Below are 22311 nucleotides of genomic sequence, written 5' to 3' on the forward strand. Positions count from 1 at the left end.
AAAGTCCTTTAACATTTTAGTGTAAACAATTTTTAAAAAATGATATCACATCATATAATTAGCAATTAAATTCAAAAGATTTCATCTTCCTGATTGAAAGGTAAAGTACTTCCCTTATTTTGAATGTACAAAAAAATTATTTATACTTGGTATAAAAATTGAAATAAAGCTTTACAAAGAAAGAGTCCATAATTATATTTAAACAGGATTATGATTATGTTTCCAACTAAGCCAAAGCAACAAAATAAAACATAACAATAAACATAATTAAATTAATTTTATATAAATTGGGCAAATTTCAATGCTAATATCATCTCACTGCTGGTGTATTAAAGGATAGTTTTCTTTAACGAAAGGGTTAAACATATATTTAACCCTTAGAATACCAACAAATAGCAAAGTATTTCTGAGAGCCTAAGTCGGATGTGACCAAAACCATTAATTCCAAACAAGATTGTCTATAAAACTGATTCCTCTTCAAAATCATCATAATAAAAGGCATTACAACTGACTCTCATTACTGTTCCAATTGGCACATACACCAGATCTGCCAGTGTGTCCTATGTAGTACAGATTACAATTGCAATTGATCTTGTAGACACCTGTTTTTTTTTTTTTTTTTTGTGCTGGATGTGGGAAGTTTCAAATGTTCAGACATTTTGTGCTGATTGGGTTGAAGGCGACTTTTGTTGGCGAAGCAATCTTGCTATTTTATCTGTGATTGACTGTATATATGGAAGAATCACGACATGTTTCTATTCTTGTTATTCTCATAGAAAGGCTTATACATTGGTTGTACATTATTACTAAATAATGTAAGGAATTCACAACGTATACCGGAATATAAATTAAAATAAACTTTAATATATACTTCCTATATTTCGGCAACGTCATGTTGCCATCTTCATGGGAACATAAGATTAAGACATGTGCATGCAGGCACTAAAAACAGCAAATGAGGTCGAAGGGAGGAAACGACTGTTTTTTCTAAAGTCCTGATGGTGCCCCCTAGCAGGTTATATTAGGTATCCATTGGACTGAAGTTCTCAAGATGTACGTCTCCCAAATTTGGAGCAGTCTCATGCATCCAAATTTGTTGAGGTTTGGCATGTTTCTTAGGGCTGAGGCTGATTCTATGAATAGTCTTTCAAATTTATACTTGCTGCAGCGTATAACTGTGGCTTTCTTCCACCATATTCTGTGGCGTGTATCCAGAGCATGGTCTGCAAGCCCAGAGTGGCAGTACTGTGAAACCAGATGTACTCCTTGTGTTCCGAAATTCTGATATTCGCTGTCCTGCCTGAATGGCCAAAGTAGGACAGCTTACAGCTGCAAGGGACCTGGTATACACCAGGTAGGTCTAGGGGAAGTGGTTAGTCTTTAGTGGAGTGGATAAGGGATGCCAATTTTCTATATGGTCTGTAACAAGAGGTCAGGTCATGTTTATTCAGGATTTTGGTAATTTTTTCCTAGGTGCCCTGGATGTAGGGAATGGTGATGGATTTAAAGTAATCTTTTTTGTGAAGTGGCTGTGGTTTACTGGTTTTAGTATTTTTTGGGGGTTGTAGTCATTGGCTGAGAAAGTGTTAAGGATGTGATTTAGTTCAGTGGTTAGGGCATTGTCATTTGAACAGATTAGTTTAGCCCTGTTGTACAGTGTCTTAATAACTCCATATTGTTGTGTGTGTGTATGGTGGTGGTGTGGGGGGGGGGGGTTGTTGGTGAATGTACCTGCCTGTATGGTGGATTTTCTATAAACTGAGAAAACCAAGGTTCCATCAGGCTGGCAGGTGACTTGTCTAGGAAAGGGAGGCTGTTCCATAGATCTGCTATCATCTTGGTCACTCGCCTCTGGATCCACTCCACCTCCTCCCCATCAAGAAGAAATCTAGGTGACCAAATCTGGGCACAGTAATCGAGATGAGGTCTTATCAAGGCTAGGTACAGAGGTACAATAACTTGCTTGTTTCTGCTCGTCAAAGTATTTTTCAACAACCAAGTGAGTCGATGAGCTGATTTAGCCACTTTTGCAATGTGCCCAGGTGAACTTGATTCTGGGGTGTTGGTTGTTTAAGTGCGTTAAGGAGAGGAGTCTGTACATCTCCCAAATTTGGAAGACGTTTCTTGAGAACTTCAGCCCAACGGCCAAGAATACCTAATATAGCCCGCAAGGGACACAATCAGGATTTTAGGAAAAACAGTAGTTTCCTCGTTTCAACCTCATTTGCTGTTTTTAGTGCCTGCGAAATTCACAACATATACTGGAATATAAATTAAAATAAACTTTAATATATACTTCCTATATTTCGGCAACGTCACATTGCCATCTTCATGGGAACATAAGATTAAGATGGCAACGTGACGTTGCAGAAATATAGGAAGTATATATTAAAGTTTATTTTAATTTATATTCCAGTATACGTCATGTCCTTAAGTTATTTAGTAATCACGTTTCTTTCTATTCTTGGTTTTTTTTCTTCTAATTGTATTGGAGGATGAAATAGAATTATTTTTGACAAATTTTCTGTTGTAGCCATTTTTTGGAAGGACAGAATTAAGATACTGTAACTCTTGGTTTCTTTTATCTATGCTGGTGGAAATTCTGTAGACTGTATCATGGGTGTGATGAGAAGTTGTGTGAGAACCCAACTAACATAGGTAACATCTTGTGTTAGTTGGGCATGTGATAGGGCCTACAGAATATCCAACATAGATAAAAGAAACCAAGAGTGACAGTATCTTAATTCTGTCCTTCCAAAAAATGGTAACAACAGAACATTCATCAAAAAAATTCTATTTCAACCTAAAAAAAAAAAAAAAAAACAAGAATACAAAGGAGCAGTGATTCTTCCATATATACAATCAATCACAGATTAAAATAGCAAAACTGCTTCACCAACAAAACTTAAAAGTCACTTTCTACCCAATCAACAAAATCTCTGAACATTTTGAAATTTCCTAAACCTTCACATCAGCTACTCAAAAAACCAAGTGTCTATAAGATCAGTTGCAATTGTGGTCCACACTATACAGAACAGACTGGAAGATCTGGTGAGATACACAAATCAAAACACTTCAAGGATGTTGAGAATGAAAGCACAAATCAGGGCTGGCAGTCCACACAATGGAAACAAAAACACCAGGTAGAATGGCAACAAACTGAAATGCTCCACGTTAATTATCATATTTACTCAAGAGCATTCAAAGAATCTGCTGAAATAATGAAACATCATCTACAGTGTAACAAAAAACAAGGGATGGATTAAGGAAGACCAAGTCTAGTCTTCCTTAATCCATCATGATGCACTTGTATCTACCAGTAGTATGTTACAGCAACATACAAACCAGCAGCTAGTATAACAACAGTGAATGCACACTTTTCAGTGTTTAAATGTTTTCAAATATTTTTCACTAGAAATGTCAACTGTTATTACTTGGTTTCTAGTTTTTAGCTTATTCATATTATTTTCTGATGAAGTGAAACAAAGTATTTCATGAAACAAGTTGAAATAAAAACACAGTTTTTATTTGACATCCTTGTTTGTGGTTTTATACTGGAAAAAAATAGTTATAAAAATGTTCTATCCCTACAGAAGCCTACACAACAAGATAGTGAATTACTATACATGCTTTACTTATGGGCAAGGATTCTGAAGTTGCTGTAGACCTGAGAAGGTAACATTCTTTTCCACAGTCTGAATGCTTCAAGACAAATTTGGCTGGAGATATAGAAAGCCTCGATTTCAAAGACTCAAGTAGAAAAGTATGGAGTCTTTCATGCAAGCTGAGTGAGACTACAAGTGGATTAAAGAAACAACCTGAAGTTACACAAAATATGATCGGCAATCATATCACAAATATTTCAAGATCTGTGAATATAGAAAGCATACAAAACTTATTTAAAAAAAACTTCATCAGCTTAAATCAACTTGCTTATTAGAATCAGAATTTTCAATATCGTTCTCTGTTTAAGACATTGATTTAGTATTGAAAGCAAAAACGATTGGAAAGCTTCAGGTTTTAATGACATTCATATGGAATTTCCTCCTAAACTTGGAAACAAATATCAAAAAATGGTTTGCATAATTCCTCTCTAATATTCTAAAAACTGAAATCTTACCAAAACAAAAATCGTGCTCTACTAAAACCTGATGAACCAAAGGATCAATCCAAGAGCTACAGATCCACAGCATTACAAACTCCTGGAAAAGCTTATTTTCAGTAGAATTAACCACATCATCATGGCAAATACCTATAGAAACAGGCAAGTTTTAGGCCCAACTGCAGCCGTTGTGATCAGGTTCTATCTTTGAAATCATTCACAGAAGCAGGCTCTCAAAAACACCAAAAACAGCTGCAGTATTCATTGAGCTCACAGCTTATGACAATGTTTGAAACGAAAGTCTAATATACAAAATTATTAAAGTCATCTTTTGTTTAACTGCAATCTGTCTAATAATCAATATGCTAAGCAAACAGATATTTTCAAGTGACACTAGGAAAATAAAGTAGCAAACAGAAAAAAAACTAAAAAATTGTGTACTCCAGGGATCGGTGTTAGCCTTCTTCCTTTTAATTTGTTTATTTCAGACCTCCCTGATATGCAAGCCAGAAAATTCTATTATGCAGATGACATTGCTCTTGCTACTGGACATAGTTCATTTAAAAATATGGACAAAACTAACATCCGATCTGATCTAGGAATCTATTTTAAGTAACGGAAACTATGTCAAAATGTAGGTGAAACAGAAGTGTCCTGCTTACCACTGAACAATAGGCTTGACAATACAGAACTTCAGATCACCTTCAATGGTACTGCATTATGATATACAGTATTTGCCAGCATATAAGACAATTTTTTCTTTGAAAATAGGTCTGAAAAACAGGGTGCGTCTTATACGCTGATACTGGTTTTTTTTTTATTGCTTTTGTTATTTCTGGAAATTTTCTTTGTTCCAAGTTACGCGATTTCTTTCTTGCTTCCTCGCGGTGTGTGAGAGCATTCCAGTTATGTAGAGTTCAGTGAATGAGCATGCGCTATCATTGACGATCATAGGCTAAACTTTCCAACTGTTGTCGCAGTTGTTTTGAACGGTGATAAATTTCTTCTGTTAAATTTTCTCTAAATTTCTTGGAAAATTATGGCTGAAAAATGTCGGCATTGCTACAATATTGCATATGCTAAAGGACATGGAAAAAGGGCTACAGAGAGGCATTTCGGGCCACCTCAGAAAATGATAAGAACTTGGAGGAATCAGGAGGATGATCTAAAACAAGCAACTCACAGTAAACATAACCTACGAAGTGGAACTGCAAAATGGCCAGAAGTTGAAACTTGGATTTTAGACCAAAGAAAAGCAGGATTTTCAGTGTATAAATGATTATTCACCAAGAGAAAGCGATAGCCACTAACAAAGGGATCACCAACTTTACTGGATCAACATCACGGTCTTCAAGATTCATGAACTTTATATTTTATATTTGAAATACTGTAAATTCATTATGTTTTTTTCTAAAAAATGTGTACAAAAAAGGGGGTGCGTGTTATACGCCGGCAAATACGGTAACAAGTTTCCCAAGTATCTAAGTGTCACACTGGAACACACACTATCCTACAAGAAACACGAGGAGAATACAGTGGCTAAAATTAAGACTCATAATAACATCATTCAAAAACTTTGTGGATCCTCTGCTACTACCTCATGCTCATCAGCACTAGGTCTGGTATTCTCTGTAGCTGAATACTGTTCACATGTTTTGCTCCACACTCAACAGTGTGGAGCATGTTTGATACCCAGCTTAATAACACTCTATGGCTGATATCTGGTACAATCAGATTAATGAATAATTATTTGCTTCCTACCTTGCGCAACATCCTCTTTCACATGTTCAGAGAGATTGTGCACTCCTTCAAGAGCACAAGAAGATAAGTAATAATTAATCTTCTTCTCACTGCACACAAGGATATTCCAGACTCGAGAATCAGTCGATTAAAATCTAGACATCACCAATATGTGAAGCAGAAACCTATTTACAAATAATTTAATCTCCCAAGAAGAATGGTCAAGATGATGGGATAAACTGATGATCCTCAACTACAAATGTGGTTTCAAGGTATTAGTAACCAATCTTCTGTTCTTGAACTTCTCCCATAAGACATGGGTGACCCTGAATAGGATTCACATGAAATTAAAATATCTTTCTCCTCTATGTGATTGGTCTGATTTTCTTGAAGCTGCACCATCAGCACTAGAATGGATCAGAAATTTAGATATGCAACTGTATCTTTTTTATTTTGTATTATGCTGCATGTGCTAAAAGCTTCATAAATAAATATTTGGCACCAACTTTTGTTTATACCGTAGCCTGCCTAAAAACAAAATCCATCTCCATATGGCTAAGTAAAATGTCTCAGCAAATTTTCACAACCTTCAAGAACTATGAGGCATTTACTATCCACGCTATATCTGACAAAAGTCTAGTGTAGAGAAATTAGATCATAAAATATATTCTAATGCAGAAAACGGAATACTTCCTCATCGCATTATCTGACTTCATTGGCTATATGAGCAGGCATAAATTAAACTAGTGGGGGGAAGGAAAGGAAAGAAAACAGGATGAGTATTTAATTAAAAAAGCTGTAATCATGTATGCATACATAAATTTTCAGTTTTGATTGAGTTAATGTAAATATTATACAGTATAATAATATTAAAAAAAAATAAAAAAAAAAAATTAAAAAAAAAAAAACTTAAAAATGCAGTTAATATACAAGGGTTGTCTGAAAAGTTCTTGGCCTCGACTATAGATGGCACACTATTGGCAAAATTTTTTTTCCCCTAAGTTAGTACATCTGTCATAAGCATCCAAGTGAAATTGCAAATCATTCTATCAAGTAGTTTGTTTTATGCAGCTGTCTGAAGCAAAATTGTCTGTATCCCTTGAAATGGATAAAATTGAGTATCGTGCGGTTATAAAATTCTTTGTAAAAGAAGGTTTAACACCAAAAGGAATTCATTCGAAGTTGATAAAAGTTTATGGGCACTCTTCCCCTTCATTTTTGACAATTAAGAAATGGGCTGCAGAATTTAAACATGGCTATATCAGCCTTAAAGTTTATCCACGTGAAGGACATCCAAAAAGTGTAACAACACCAGAAATCATTGATCAAGTGCACAATATGGTATTGAATGACCGGCGAGTCAAAGTGCATGAAATTGCTAAGACTATAGGCATTTCAAAGGAATGTGTAGGATATATTTTGCATGAAGAATTACAAATGAAAAAGCTTTGCACAAGATGGGTGCTGTGCTTGCTCATAGCACATCAAAAACACACTCACATGAAATCTCTGAAGTGTTTTAACAAGAATAAAACTGATTTTGTGTGTTGATTTATTACTATGGATGAGACTTGGATTCACCATTACATACCAGAATCCAAACAGAAGTCAAGACAGAAGCCAGTTGTTCAGTGCCAAAGAAGACAAAGTCGGTTCCATCAGCAGGAAAGGTCATAGCATCGGTGTTTTGGGATGCTCAAGGCATTTTGTTTATTAATTTATCTTGAAAAGGATAAAACAATAACCGGGGAATATTATTTCGATCTTTTAACCAGACTAGACAAAAAAATTCACGAGAAAAGACCTCTAGAAGAAAAAATTCATCTTTCATTAGGACAATGCACCTGCCTGCAAATGTGTTTTTGCAATGGGAAAATTAAGGGATGTGCACTATGAATTGTTGGAACAGCCACCCTATTCCCCAGATTTGGCACCCTCTGGCTTCTATCTCTTCCCAAAACTAAAACTCTTCCTCGCTGGTCAGCGTTTTGCTTAGAATTATAGCTGTAGAAGGGTATTTTGCAGAACTTACTGAGAACCACTAAAGGTGACAGGATAAACGCATTGGAGCATTGCTGGAATAAATGTATTAGTCTTAAGGGAGATTATGTTGAAAAATAATTTTGAAATTATAAATTCATTTTTTCATTGTTAGGCTGATAACTTTTCAGACCACCCTTGTACTTACCAAGAATTCAAATGCCTTCGCCTTTGTATTAACTAGTTCACTTTTTTTTTTTTTAAAAGGGAAAAAAGGGCTGATAATCTTGCTGCTTGATGATAATTTGATTACACACACACAGTGTGTGTGTGTGTGTGTGTGTGTGTGTGTGTGTGTGTGTGTGTGTGTGTGTGTGTGTGTGTGTGTGTGTGTGTGTGTGCGTGTGTAATTTAATAAATTAAACATGGAAGTCATTCACTCATTTACCAAGATTTTAATACCATCTCTTTTATATTAATAACAAACTATTTTTAAGCAAAATCTCATTTCGATATTTATTGTCTTACCGTACACACAGCATACAAGCCTCAAAAGTCAGTATCTCATTTACTGTGGAAGAAGTTACACTAGCCTAATCTATATCCCAATAAATTATATATGATACAGTAATTAAAGAAAACATTTTTTCAGACATTTCAACCAGGTTTGAAAAAATAAAATATTTCAATTTTCAATGAATACTCACCATTTTCAAATAGCCTCTTGGCTTGTAATACCGGGTTTTCATACTGGGTTCGTTTATTTACATGACTGAAAACAAAGATAAGAGCATTTCCTATATCTTAGAATTTACAGCAGAGTCTAAAATCAATGTAAAATGTAATAAAACAACACTGCTTTTTTTATTATAATAAATTCAGTTTAATCCTTTATCCAAGTGTGAGCAAACAAAGTTTGCACCTGAAAGTATCTTCAGGACTGGGGTAAGGTGGTACAACACTGGACAACTCGTTGCAAAGGTGGAGCAAGCTTACATCACTCCTATCTCAGTATCTCCCATAATGCAAAACACATCTCCTTGCAGATATGTATAATGTTATGCATTAAGGGAAGGGCCACTACCCAGACTAGTTTCGACCTTTATTGAGGTCTCTTCAGTGGGAGTCAGGCCCAGATGTGGAGATACCAGGCAGAAGCAAGTAGCTAGGTCATCACTACCTATAGGAGTTGCCAAATGGTGTGCCACCTTTTTTATTAAATTACTCTGGATTTAGAGAAAGATGTTGAAAGTTTATTTTTCACTTGGTTATATAATAAGTTTAGTTTAATCCTTTATCCAAGTGTGAGCAAACAAAGTTTGCACCTGAAAGTATCTTCAGGACTGGGGTAAGGTATTACAACACCAGGCAACTCGTTGCAAAGGTGGAGCAAGCTTACATCACTCCTATCTCAGTATCTCCCATAATGCAAAACACATCTCCTTGCGGATATGTATAATGTTATGCATTAAGGGAAGGGCCACTACCCAGACTAGTTTCGACCTTTATTGAGGTCTCTTCAGTGGGGGCCAGGCCCAGATGTGGAGATACCAGGCAGAAGCAATAGCAAGGTCATCTCTACCTTATCTTGTCTAAGCATATACACACATAAAATTACCCTTCTCGCTTTTTTTTTTTATATATATAATTTCAGGAAATCCTATCTTTCATGAGGCTTGTCAGTCAGACAATCTCAGCATTCATGTTATCAGGGTACAAAACAAATATCATGAACTAGACAAACAAATATTTCCTCCTCCTCGTCATCAAATTCTTCATGTGCATCTTCACTGTACTGTATACTATAATAACATCATGATTAAGTTTGCATTACTGTTAACTTCCTATCAATAATTTTGTCCAAATTAGTCTGTAATTTGTCAAGTCTCCAATATTATCACTTCTAACATTTTGGTCTTTTGAGGCACAACTAACTGCATCAATCCAACTAGATCTTGGTTGTCCTCTGGATCTTTTTCCTGCCATTCTGGCATCAAAACACCTCATTTACTAGCCATTCCTCTCTTATTTTATTTAAGTGAGCATACCACCTTCAGTGCTGTGTTAATGCATTCCTACAATGATAATAAAGTTGATTTCCTTTTGTATATCTTCATTCTTAATATGATTCCATCATTGTTGCCATAAGTTCACTTTTCTAATTTTCCCACAGCTCTTCTTGTCTTGGTCTTTCATCAATCTTTGTTCTAACCCAACTCAAAGATCTGTAAGTTGAAACTGGTCCAAACACTTTGGTGTATGCTGTGAGTTTAGTATTTTCATTAATCTCTCTCTCCCTTACTCTTTGATAATATATTATTTCAGCCCATCTTCCATTTTTCATGTTAGGTTCAACAACCCTGTTGCAGCCAAGTAGCTTGGCTTATTAGAAACCTAATGCTACTTATGATAGGACGGTTAATCCTATTCTATTATCTATTTCCAAATTTAATTTGGCATCTTAAATAAAATTGTACTAAAATAGCTGAAGTGTTTACTTGTTGAGAATGCAGTTGATGTTTTCCATGTTCCTGCCTATTTGATATATCAACCAGTAGAAAAGCTAACCAAAATTGGCTTAAATGACAATTGCTCTTGAAGTTGTATGCTAATCACTGTCTCATGGTTGTCCTATTTCTTCCTGATACCTTTTCTATAGATATTTTCATGGGTGTTGCTCTATTAAAATGACTAGTCACTCCTCCACTTTCTTCCAAGCATGTAAATCCATGAGCAGGTGAGGATCACCATCCGTACAAGTGCAGCTGCAAGTTTATCAAACCAGCTTCTCTTCCTCCTTTCTCATTCCCACTACCTCTGTTCTCTTGAATAACTTTCTTTGCACTAATTTCTCCAAGGATTATGGGCACTAGTTGTTCAAAAAACACACCAACCTGTTCACTATTTGTCCTTAAAAATATGACACTATTTTTTCCCAACCTTTCATATTGGTGATGATCTCTATATAAAAATCCTAATGTTGAGTTCATTATTTAAATGTTTCTATGAAAATATCTGTAATATCTTTGTTTTTAAAAAGTTAATAAATCATTTTATTTACATCTGGAAGATGTATAATAAAATGCTGTCTGCTCTCTTCAAGTAGATCATTCAAGGGAGAAGACAGCATTTTATTATACATCTTCCAGATGTAAATAAAATGATTTATTAACTTTTTAAAAACAAAGATATTACAGATATTTTCATAGAAACATTTAAATAATGAACTCAACATTAGGATTTTTTAGGACAAAGAGAAACACAAATTATTCATATATGGGAAAAATTTCCTGAACAACGTTCAAGTCTTCATGAATATAAGTATTTGACAAAGTAATGTAACCTACATGAGTCCCTTTGGTATATCATATACCCCCCCCCCCCCCCCAAAAAAAAAGATAATCCACAAGAGCACGGAATCTGGTAGATACCTGGATGATTAAGATGTGGAAGCTTGTCCTTAGGAGAAGTGAGAAAGGTGGAGATTTTTCTAAACGGTTGAAAGGCAACAAAAATATTCAATGGTTTTAAAACGTTTGCTATACGTTCACTGATGCCTTGTACATACGGGATAGTAATGCGCGTTATTTCTTCTTCACTTATCACTTCTCCTAAGGACAAGCTTCCACATCTTAATCATCCAGGTGTCTACCAGATTCTGTGCTCTTGTGGATTATCTTATTTCAGACAAACGGGAAGATCTGCCTCTATTCGGCTAGAAGAACACCAATCTTATATTGAATACTTTAAACCTGAAAAGTCTGGACTTTCTGAACATGCCATCTTCACTAGACACAGAGTTCATTGGTGAAAGACAAGAGTTCTTCACAAAAGTCAGTTTCTCATGGAACGCCTTTATAAAAAAACATGTGAAACTCTACTTCATTCTCCTAACTTAAACAGATCCGACGGCTTACGTCTATCCTCTTTATGGGAGATAGTACTTTACAAATCAGCTAATCTTTCCTAACTTTTTATTGTATTGATTTTTTTTTATTTATTTATTTTATTTTTTATTTTATTTTTATAATTTTTTATTTTATTTAATTAATTAATTTTTTTTTTTTTTTTTTAGGAAAGTTATTGACCTTTTTAGTTATCTTACACCAGCTACTTAGGTGGCACTTTTTGGAATTGTCAGTTATTTTTTAATTTGAGCTTAATGTACTGAAGATGCCTGTGACACACAGGCGAAAATTATACTATTAAATAATCTTTGTACGTGAGGTTTTTCCGTTATTAATTTTGTATCGATATGTCTACTCACGGTATACCTCTTTTAAAACTTATTCTTTTGCTAAAATTTCCTCTTTAATTCCTGAGCATATGTATGTCAGAACATCAGAACATAAATATTAAAATTTTTAAGGCTATAAGTGTATAATTTTAAGTCCTATAGAGCATGATGAATGAGTCTTTAATTACAAAGTTTATATGCAAAAAACATATACCATTTTAATTCAGTTATTTCTGTTAGATTTTTTTATTCTTCTTTTGCATATTTATATTGCAATAATAATATTATAATTATTTTAATATGATGTAAATCTCACCAACAAAAAGTTGTAAACTTTACACACACACACACACACACACACACACACACACACACACACACACACACACACACACACACATATATATTCGCATCATGGCAGGCCAAGGATTAGAAACTCCAGAAACTCTCCTCTAGAGACCAAAGAAGGAAAACTTCAAGTATCCAAGTAAGTAGGGTGGCAGTTTGGAAAATACATCTATCACTTAATTTATTTATTAATTCACGAAAACTAATAATATATACACACAGAATATTATTAGTATACAATCAAAATTGCTACTGAAAAGTCAGTACAAAATTGATTTTGGTTTATGATTCTTGTTTCAAATGTATATTTAAAAACAAGAATCATCAATACACATCCACAACCACACCTTTTACACATTTCTGTCCTATGTTGAATAAATACATAACATTAATGTAGTAGACAGTTATCACCTGTTGTGTTTTGTGTGAAAGATATGAGCAGGGTATTCTCATTTTAGAGTGAGTACACTGTAATCTAAAGATGTATTTCAGTTCTCAGGTAAGTTTTCAAAATTTCTCTGGCTACAGATCTAATCCTAGGATGGTAAGGTGAGGTAAGCAAAATATTAAGGAGATAGAAAGAGGGGGGGGGGGGAATAGTCATAATTACTACTATTAAATTTTACTGCAAATTACATGACAGGTAACCTTCTAAGATTTGACTTACTACATTGTTATATCTGTGTAAAGTAGATTTTTATTCTGAGTATTTAAATAAATACTGAGAATAAAAATAAAAAAAAAACATAAATAACTACAAAATTAACTGGATCCAAGGTCTTCTAAAATAAATCTACCTTTACGGATTTTTTTTATCCAAAATATTAAAATCATTCATTCTATCATTGGATTGTTGACATATACTTAATCACATCTACCAGACTAAACACCTTGTTTTCACAACAACAAAAATGTTCAACAGAGTCTGTTTTTTTTTTTTTTTTTTGTTTGTTAGGCCTTTTTTATCTCCCTTATGAAGCATGCAATATTATTCCTGTTCCTCCTATCTCACTGAAGTATAAAGAAGTTCCTTCTACTACTTCATAAACAACATACCTAAGTTGAGCTATTCATGTTAATCCACTTTACAGTTTCAAATTTCACCATTTCACCAACTGCTTTTTCAATAGTAATCCAGTGTCCTTAAAACAGAAGATGAAACTTTCCATTCAGCGTTCCCTCAAACCTTCAATTAGAATGTTGATTGCTATATCTTCTTTTATTTAATAAATACTTGTTGACAGTCTCAACACCTCCAGTTTAAAGACTCACAGTTCTGTGCTTAAATGTCAAAGCTGTATAACTGAGAGGAGACCTCCACATAGCCTTAAAGGAATGCAAAGAACCGACCAGGGCTTCTGATCTAATGTCCAATCCTCACCTTCTCATGGTGCACCCTGTTGGGTATCTACCTGGATACTGAACGAACGAGGATGGCCGGCAATTTGGGATTTAGCCCGACCAAATTGTATTCTTATTGGTTTAAAACAAAATACAAAATGTTGCTACAATATGACAAAATTTCATATTGGCAGGAGCGTTGCCTGGTGAAACATGGTTCCTGTCGTTTTCACCAGGGGACCAGGGCAAACAGCGAAAAGTCTGGTACTGGAACAAATCTGAAAACACATGCCAACTCAACATCACCAGAGTTAAAGATCAGTACTGTCAACATAAGAATCCTGAATGGCAAAGAAATGGAGCTAGCTGACGAATTAAATAAGTACAGATCGATATAATAGGGGTGACTGAAACAAAAAAGACAAACACTGGTGAGATGTTTCTGAGCAATAAATACAAAATGTTATATTCAGCCAATGACAATCAAGGAAATGAAGGAGAAGCCATTGTATTCAACACTAAATACGAGGCTAATCTTCTTAAATGGCAGGCAGTCTCAAGTAGGTGATGTGAACAAATATCAGAATGGGGAACTGGACAATGAGACTATGGTCTATTTTTATTTTTTTTTTTGCGTGTGCCTGTGGTCCCACAGAAGGTTCTACTAAGGTAGAAGTAGAGGAATTTTTTGAGGCTTTAGAGAAAGCAACTGACACAATCAAAAAGGAAAATTTGGTCCTTGCTGGGGATCTAAATAGAGTAGAAAATGATTCTCAGACATACAAAAATATTGGGGGAAAATTTGGAGAAAAAGGCAAAGCTAATAATAATGGCAAATACCTGTTGGATTTCTGCTCAGGACATAGACTAGTTATTACTAACACCATGTTCCAACATAAAAATGTGCACAAATTCACATGGAGAGAAGAGGCAAGGAATAAGAAAAGTCTCATTGACTATGTTATTGTTGATAGTGATGTTTTCTCCCTGCTGCAGGACACCAGAGTGTACAGAGGATTTGAATTGGAAGTGATCGCTATTTAGTCTTCAGCAGGATAAAATTGAATTTCGTATTGAAAAGAATAACATGTAAGAAAGTTTTAAAGCATATAAAAGTTGAGCAGCTCTCAGATGTGAACTGTACACTAAAATACACAAAGATTATTGAAGAAACAATGAAAGAGTTTGAGAACAGGAACCACACTCTTTGGAGATTCAGTAGCAAGAGTTGAAGAAAACCCTCACTGTTTCAGACAGAGAAGCATGTGGTGAGGTTGTCTGCAATGATAGAAAAATCAGAACTTCATGGTGGACACAAGAAGTTAAAGAGGCAGTGAAGGAAAAGAAGAAAGCATATCAAAAGTTCCTGGCAAATAAGTCAGCTTGTGCTCTTAGAGAATACAGAGACAAATGTAAAAAAGTGAAACACTGTGTAAAACTAGCTAAACAAAAGTCATGGGAGGACTTTGACAAGAACATAGAAAATAAATAACAAGAAGGTGGCAAAATATTCTGGAGGTTGTTGAAGAAGCTTCAAAATGAAGGAAAGATTGTTGTAAAAGGAGTTAAAGTTGATAAAGGCAACATGAAAATGGGAGAAAAAGATATCCTTGAAGTATGGGGTAATTACTTCGAAAAAATCCTAAATGACACAAGCAGTGATAGCACAGTGATAAAAGACACTCAACAGGCATACAGTCAGGAATACATATCCATACTTGAAGTAGAAAAAGCAATCAAAATCCTGAAATGTGGAAAGGCAGCAGGAGTAGATGATATTCGACCAGAAATGCTCAAGTATGGATGTATAAAAGTCGAACAGTGGCTGCACTACATAGCTCAGAAGGCCTGGACAGAGGGACGAATTCCTGATGATTAGAGTAGAGCTCTAATAGTACCTATATATAAAAAGGGAAATAAAACTAAATGTGAGAATTACAGAGGTATTGCCCTACTGAGTGTTCCTGGTAAGATTTATGCAAGTATACTTGAGAAACAGTTGAGAAGAATTGTGGAAGAAAAGCTTGGTGAAGAACAAGCTGGATTCAGGCCAAATAGAGACTGTCAGGATCAGATCTTCACTTTAGACAAATAGTTGTGAAATCATGTGAATATATCAAAGATCTGTATTTAAGTTTTGTCGATCTGGAAAAGACATATGACAAGGTGCCAAGAGAGAAGCAATTCGATATGCTACAGTTATATGGTGTCAAAGGGGGCATTATATCAAGCAATACTTAGCAATACTCTTTATTTGAGTTGTAAGTCAGCAGTTAGAATTGAAGGAAGTATAGTTTAATGTTAAATCTGGTGTGAGATAAGGATGTACATTATCCCCCTCTGTTATTCATTATCTATATGGATCACATTATGAAGGAAAGTGGTATTAAACATGATATCAAAATTGGAGATGTTAATGTCAGCTCTTTGCTTTATGCAGACAATGTTATACTTCTAAATAAATCTACTACAAGTCTTCAAGATTCCCTGACTAAATTGAATAACTCTTGTAATAGATATGGTATGAAGGTCAGCAATAAAAAGACAAAGACAATGAAAATAGGCAGAATCATTGAAAATGTCAACTGTGTTGTGAATGGAGAACCTGTTGAACAAGTAAAACATTTCAGCTACTTAGGCACGATTTTTAGTGAAGATGGCAAATTAAATATGAAAATAGACAACAGAATCAACAAAGCTGGTATGGTAGGAAGTCAACTGAATAAATTCATATGGAATAAGAGAGAAATTAGTCGGAACATTAAATTAGCTGTATACAAGACAGTGTTCAAACCAGTTTTAACTTATGGATCTGAGAGCTGGGTCAGAAGTAAAATACTTGATCAAAGACTAGAGACCGCAGTTATGAGTCCTGAGAAAGATTACAGGTGTGAACAGATGGCATCAATGGCAATATCATATTAAACACGATGATATTAGGAAAGAGATTGACACTGTCAGCATCCAGGAATGCGTTAGAAGAGCTAATCTCAGGTGGTATGGTCAGTTAAACAGAATGGGCGAGGAAAGATTAGCAAAACAAGTGTTTTCTGTCAGGTTGCCAGGAAAATGACCCAGAGGAAGACCAAGGTATAGGTGGATTGATATGGTACAAAGCGTCTTAGACGATATAAATATAAGATCGGAGAATGTTGGAGTCTTGACAAGTAACCGACTGAGATTGTAGATAGGAAGTTAGTAATTGTAGATGGAAGTTAGTAATGATGTAAATTTTTCATGTAGTACTATCATATCCTGTACACCCCCTTGAGGGTACATGGCAGGAATTTGATGATGAGTTCTATGATTCCTTTTCAGAATCTTCTCCCAACTGTCACATAAAACTTAAAAACTTTTCAAGTACAAAATTCTCCAGTTGCCAATCTCAAATTTCCATTAGCTCTCAACTTGTTTTTTTCGTTACTCCAATACCGAACGCTCTCTCAGCTGTCAATCACCCATCAATTTCCTCAGCAAGCATGCACACTCTATGTAAATGGCAAGCGAGAAGTTGTGTATAATGGGTGACACCATTGTCTCTGTTAGCATAAACTGAATGTCTAAACAAACACCTAAACACTTAATAATTTTAAATTACAAGAAGATTAAAATTATTACAAACTATCAAAATATAGTAAGCATTTTCGAATGCAATACATTTCATTTTGACAGAAATAATCAATAATATCAATAACAGGCACATTGCAAGTGCCAATATATGTGTTACGATACCAAAACTAATAATATACTAACATAGAGCGATAATTGTAGAAAGATTTATAATTATAAATTATGATTATTTTTACAATATGCATTATTCTTACAATATGCATCATCTTAGATTTGATTTCTTCTTTTTTTTTTAAAAAAAAGGTTTTTTTTTTTTTTTTTTTTATTTTAAAAAGAAGGAATCAAAGCTAAGATGATTTCAAATTCAAATATGAACAGTAGATGCAAATATATAAATGCTTAAAAACAGAACCAAACAAGTGACCCAGAGGCAACATATGAAGAAAATGAACCGATTCTGCCAGGAAAGCAAGTGGTAAGTTACCGACAAATTATAGAAATATCAATACTTCAATATGGACAAAAGAATTTATTTGCTCAAATATTTCCTCTGCATCAATTTTATAAAACCCTTTTAGTAGGTTAAATGTTTCTATCACATCTATCGTCACAGGAAGCATTCTACAGATCATCTCTATCACCCACCCACCCCCCGGTTCTTCTCCACCACTATCTCATCCCCCAAGAAATGCAAGTGATTAGATCTAAGCACACAGTAATCAATGTGTAGCCATATCAAGGCCTTATAAAGACAAATGATAACATCCATATCTCTGCTTGTGTTCTTCAATAACCAAGTAATCCAATAAGATACCTTGACCACCTTAGCAAATGCTCTCTGAACTTCCACGCTCTACCTATAACATATCCAAATCTTTAGTTTCATCAAGTTTCCTTCAAAATAATTTTTTAAAGAAAATGATTTGAAGATATATTGAGATATTCAGTTATTGACTGATTATGCAAAATTAGGTAGGGTTATAATTAATTATCACAATTTAGAGAGCATGCATGATATAAATAGGCTGACAGTGTGGAAAAAACATAATAGTGCTAGTTTAATGGTAAAGTGTAATACTATGTATTTTGGGATGAAAAAATTACAATCTGTGTGACATTTAATGGAATTGTACTCCAGAAAATTGATGAAACTAAGGATATGGGGATGGTGTAGAAGAGTGTTTTTGAGTGATGAAGGTAGCTAAGAGGATCACTTGGTTAATGAAGAACACATTAACAAGAAAAGATATGGATGTTTATATAAAATTAAATAATAACGGTCCAACAAAGCCTTGTTTCACACCACTAGTCACCTAGATTTTCTTCTGGATTCTGCTCCTCCACATATTACTTGTTTCATATCCATCCCCATTTGTTGCAATTTGTGCAATAGACTTCTGGGCAGTATCATCATGTAGCCATTCCCTTTATCCAACTCAGCTATCACTTTATTATAACAAGTGAGTAGATTAGTAAGACATGATCTAACCTTCACAAAGTAACCCTATAGAGTATCACATTCTTATCCCCCCCCCCTCATTCCTGAATTTAATAAATGAGATAAGCAGCAAAACATATCTGTGAAAATGCAGACATTTGTATATTTCATTATTAGGCATAGGAAAACTATATGCACTTTGGGGAGAAAAAAAACAGCTGCAACATATGATAACTGACCAGAAATATCCAAATATGGAGGTATAAATCTTTTACATCACATAATTTAGAATGCCTAGTCAGAAGGTTCAAATCTACATGATTAGAGTGGAGATCTCATAGTAGCTGTCTATAAAAATAGAAATAAAACAATATAAGAATTACATAATAATTTTAGGTGCAGAACAAGAGGTAATCAATCAAGTAATTAGCAATACTTCAAAAAACCAAAATCTGATCATACTGGAGTCCTGATAAGTAAATTAATCTGCAGGAAGATTGTTTATAGGGAGCTCGTAATAACATAAACTAAATTGTGTAGAACTAGAACATCACACTCCATGGTAAACATCAGGAAATGATAACCTGTTTAAACTGAATCTGATAAATTTATAAGCAATGTTAATAAAAGCTTGTATATTTATATAAACTGTTCTATATATAAGTGTTCTGTGATCTCCAAACATATGAAGAAAAAGCTAAATATCAGTGAAAGTATGAAATTTCATTATTTTGTTCATATAGTGCAACTGTTATATGTAAAGATGAACTGAAATTAAAAACATTGCTGCAAAAAGGAGGCAAGTCCATTATTGGTCTAAAACTGAGTTACAGGTTGCACTGGGTGTAAAAAAAAAAAAAAAAAAAAAAAAAAAAAAAAAAAAAGCTGAATAGATTGGTGTAAGAATGAGGCAGCTCTGATAAGCCAGTGCAGAGTTATAAAGATTACAGTATTTGCAATCAACAACTTTGCAACTAATATTCATGATATACAAGCAAATCAAAATTAAAGTATTCCTACATGGCATATTCCAGTAATTGGACCACATTTTTTTAATAAGCTATATAATATGTAATGAATTAATAAAAGACCCGAATTTGAATCTGCATTCTGATTTTTAATTTTATGAATAGTCAAACAGCTACAACTGTATAGTATGAACTAATATTAATAATTTCTCTTTTCTTTGTGTTTTAAACTTTAAGTTACCTTTTATCCCTGAAGATGCAAGTCAAACGACTTACGAAACTTGTTGGGTCGTTTATTAATTCATTGTGTTTTATATAGCTTATTAAAAAAATGTGGTCCAATTACTGGAATATGCCATGTGAACTTTTAAACCACAGAAACCTCTACTTACAATTAAAGTATTCCTGTTTAAGGCCTTGTGGAGTGACATTCAGGGATCAAAATGCTGCAAAGCTTTGCAGTAACACATTGTGCATCATGCAGAAGCGATATATGAGAAAAAAAAAGTAGCTGCAAAATTCACCACCAGGGACATTGAAACAGCAAATGCAATTTGGTTTGCAAATGGAATTTGCATATCATCCAACTCACCAGGTGCCAGAAGGGTTTAAAAAGATGGGTGCCAGAATTTCCACTTCATTCTGGTTGTAAATACTGTCCACAGCAACTAACCTTGTCCCAACGTACTTTGCTCATGAAGATGTACTATCTAAACAATTGCAACGCTGTTACTGCACTTCGAGAATTTCATCGCCTGAACAAATGTTAATGAGGTCCACTATTTCCATGTGCTCTGCAACAAATGATTTGTTGCAGAGCACAACAAACTGATGGTTTTGCAACCTGGTAGAGGTTGCAAACCATCAGTTCCCAACAAGTGAATAAAGGTGCTACTGCGATTGTGGAGTAGGCAATGAATAACAGTATTAGTTCCTGTAGTGCTTGTGCTGTATCAAGATATATGAATGTGCATTACACAACGGTCCGGAAAATTTTATCGAAGATTCTGCATTTCCACCTGGTTAAGATAGCCCTGACACACAAGTTGCATCCATAGCCCTTTGAAAGTCAACTGACATTTGTTTAACATTCCTTACTATAGTAGAGTTGGGCTTTGTATATTCATGGATGATTTTAAGGGGATGAGGCTCACTTTCACCTGAATGGAGCTGTGAATACCCACAATCGCCAGGAATGGGCTATGCAAAACAAGCATGCAATCCAACAAATTCCTTTGCATTCACCCAAAGTTACTGCCAAGAAATATTGCAATATGATAAACAATTTTGTTGTGTCACACCTATAGCAGCTCCTGTGCATGGATTCAGTCATATTCTTGCAGGGTGGGGCTACCTCCACACACTGCTCGATCCATACAGGGGGGAGTTCTTTATGAACATGTCATGGAAGCCAGAGTGATCAGCTATACATTTCCCCCTGCATGGCACCCTCGTTCACCTGATCTGACTTCCTGTAACTTCTAGCTGTTGGAATTTCTAAAAGACAGGGCTTATCATGTGCTCTGCAACAAATGATCCTGATAACTTCTCAGCCCTGAAATATAGCATAATGCAGCATGTGCACAACATCAGCCCTGATCAACTATGTTCTGCTGTTGAACACACTAAGCAAAGGATACAGTTTGAGGCATACAAAAAAGGGCAGCACATTGAACAGTACAGCCCCTGAATGCATGATGGAAATAATAAAAATGTGTTATTTATGCTTGTCTTGCTTTCCTCCTCCTTTTACACACACACAAAGAAAAATTACTACATCTAAGGATCAAAGCTGTATAACTGAGATGAGACCTCCACATAACCTTTAAACGAATGTGGAGAACTGATCAGGGCTTCGGACCTAATATATAATCGTCACCTCCTCAATGATGGTACAGCATGAGAGAATTTTATGCTGGGTTGGGTATCGCCTGGATAAACAAGGCCCTGTTGTTTTTGCCAGGGTGAAGAGTGAAAAGTCAGCTACTGGAACAAATCCTGAAACACATCCTAACTCAACATCACTACAGTTCGAGAACAGTACTATCAACATAAGAAGCCTGAATGGCAAAGAAATGGAACCAGCAGAAGATTGGATAAGTACCAGATCAACATAACACGGGTGACAACAAAAAAGACAAAACTGGTGAGATCTTTCTAAGCAATAAATAGAAAATGTTATATTCAGGCAATAACAATCAGGGAAAAGAAGGAGTATCTATAGTATTCAACACTAAATACAAGGCTAAACTTCTTGAATGGCAGGCAGTATCAAGTAGAGTGATATGGACAAATATCAGAACTGGACAATGAGACTTATTTGTGCCTATGGTCCCACAGAAGGTTCTACTACAGTAGAAGCGGGGGCTTTAATTTTTTGAGGCTTTAGAGAAAGCAACTGACACAATGAAAAGGGAGAAGTTTGGTCCTTGTTGGGGATCTAAGTAGTAGAGTAGGAAATGATTGTTAGATATAGAAAAATATTTTGGGAAAATTTGGAGAAAAAGAGCAAAGCTAATAATAATGGCAAATACCTGCTGGATTTCTGCTCAGGACAGGGACGAGTTATTAATAACACCATGTTCCA

The 22311-nt window shown here is 34.9% G+C and overlaps 1 protein-coding gene across 4 annotated transcripts in view; it reads right to left on the reverse strand.

Annotated features, from left to right (window-relative positions):
• LOC150106609 (membrane-associated guanylate kinase, WW and PDZ domain-containing protein 1-like) overlaps window positions 1-22311 on the reverse strand; it is a 494883-nt gene that overhangs the window by 178898 nt on the left and 293674 nt on the right. For all 4 annotated transcript variants that reach the window (XM_090393225.1, XM_090393223.1, XM_090393226.1 and 1 more), the window contains one exon: window positions 8530-8594. In XM_090393225.1, coding sequence (XP_090249351.1) covers window positions 8530-8594 — 65 coding nt within the window. The remainder of the gene's footprint in view (window positions 1-8529; window positions 8595-22311) is intronic.

The sequence above is a fragment of the Typopeltis vanoorti genome, chromosome 5 (genome assembly GCF_054136105.1).
Source record: "Typopeltis vanoorti isolate ZY-2024b chromosome 5, IOZ_Tvanoo_1.0, whole genome shotgun sequence".
In the NCBI taxonomy this organism is placed as follows: Eukaryota; Metazoa; Arthropoda; class Arachnida; order Uropygi; family Thelyphonidae; genus Typopeltis; species Typopeltis vanoorti.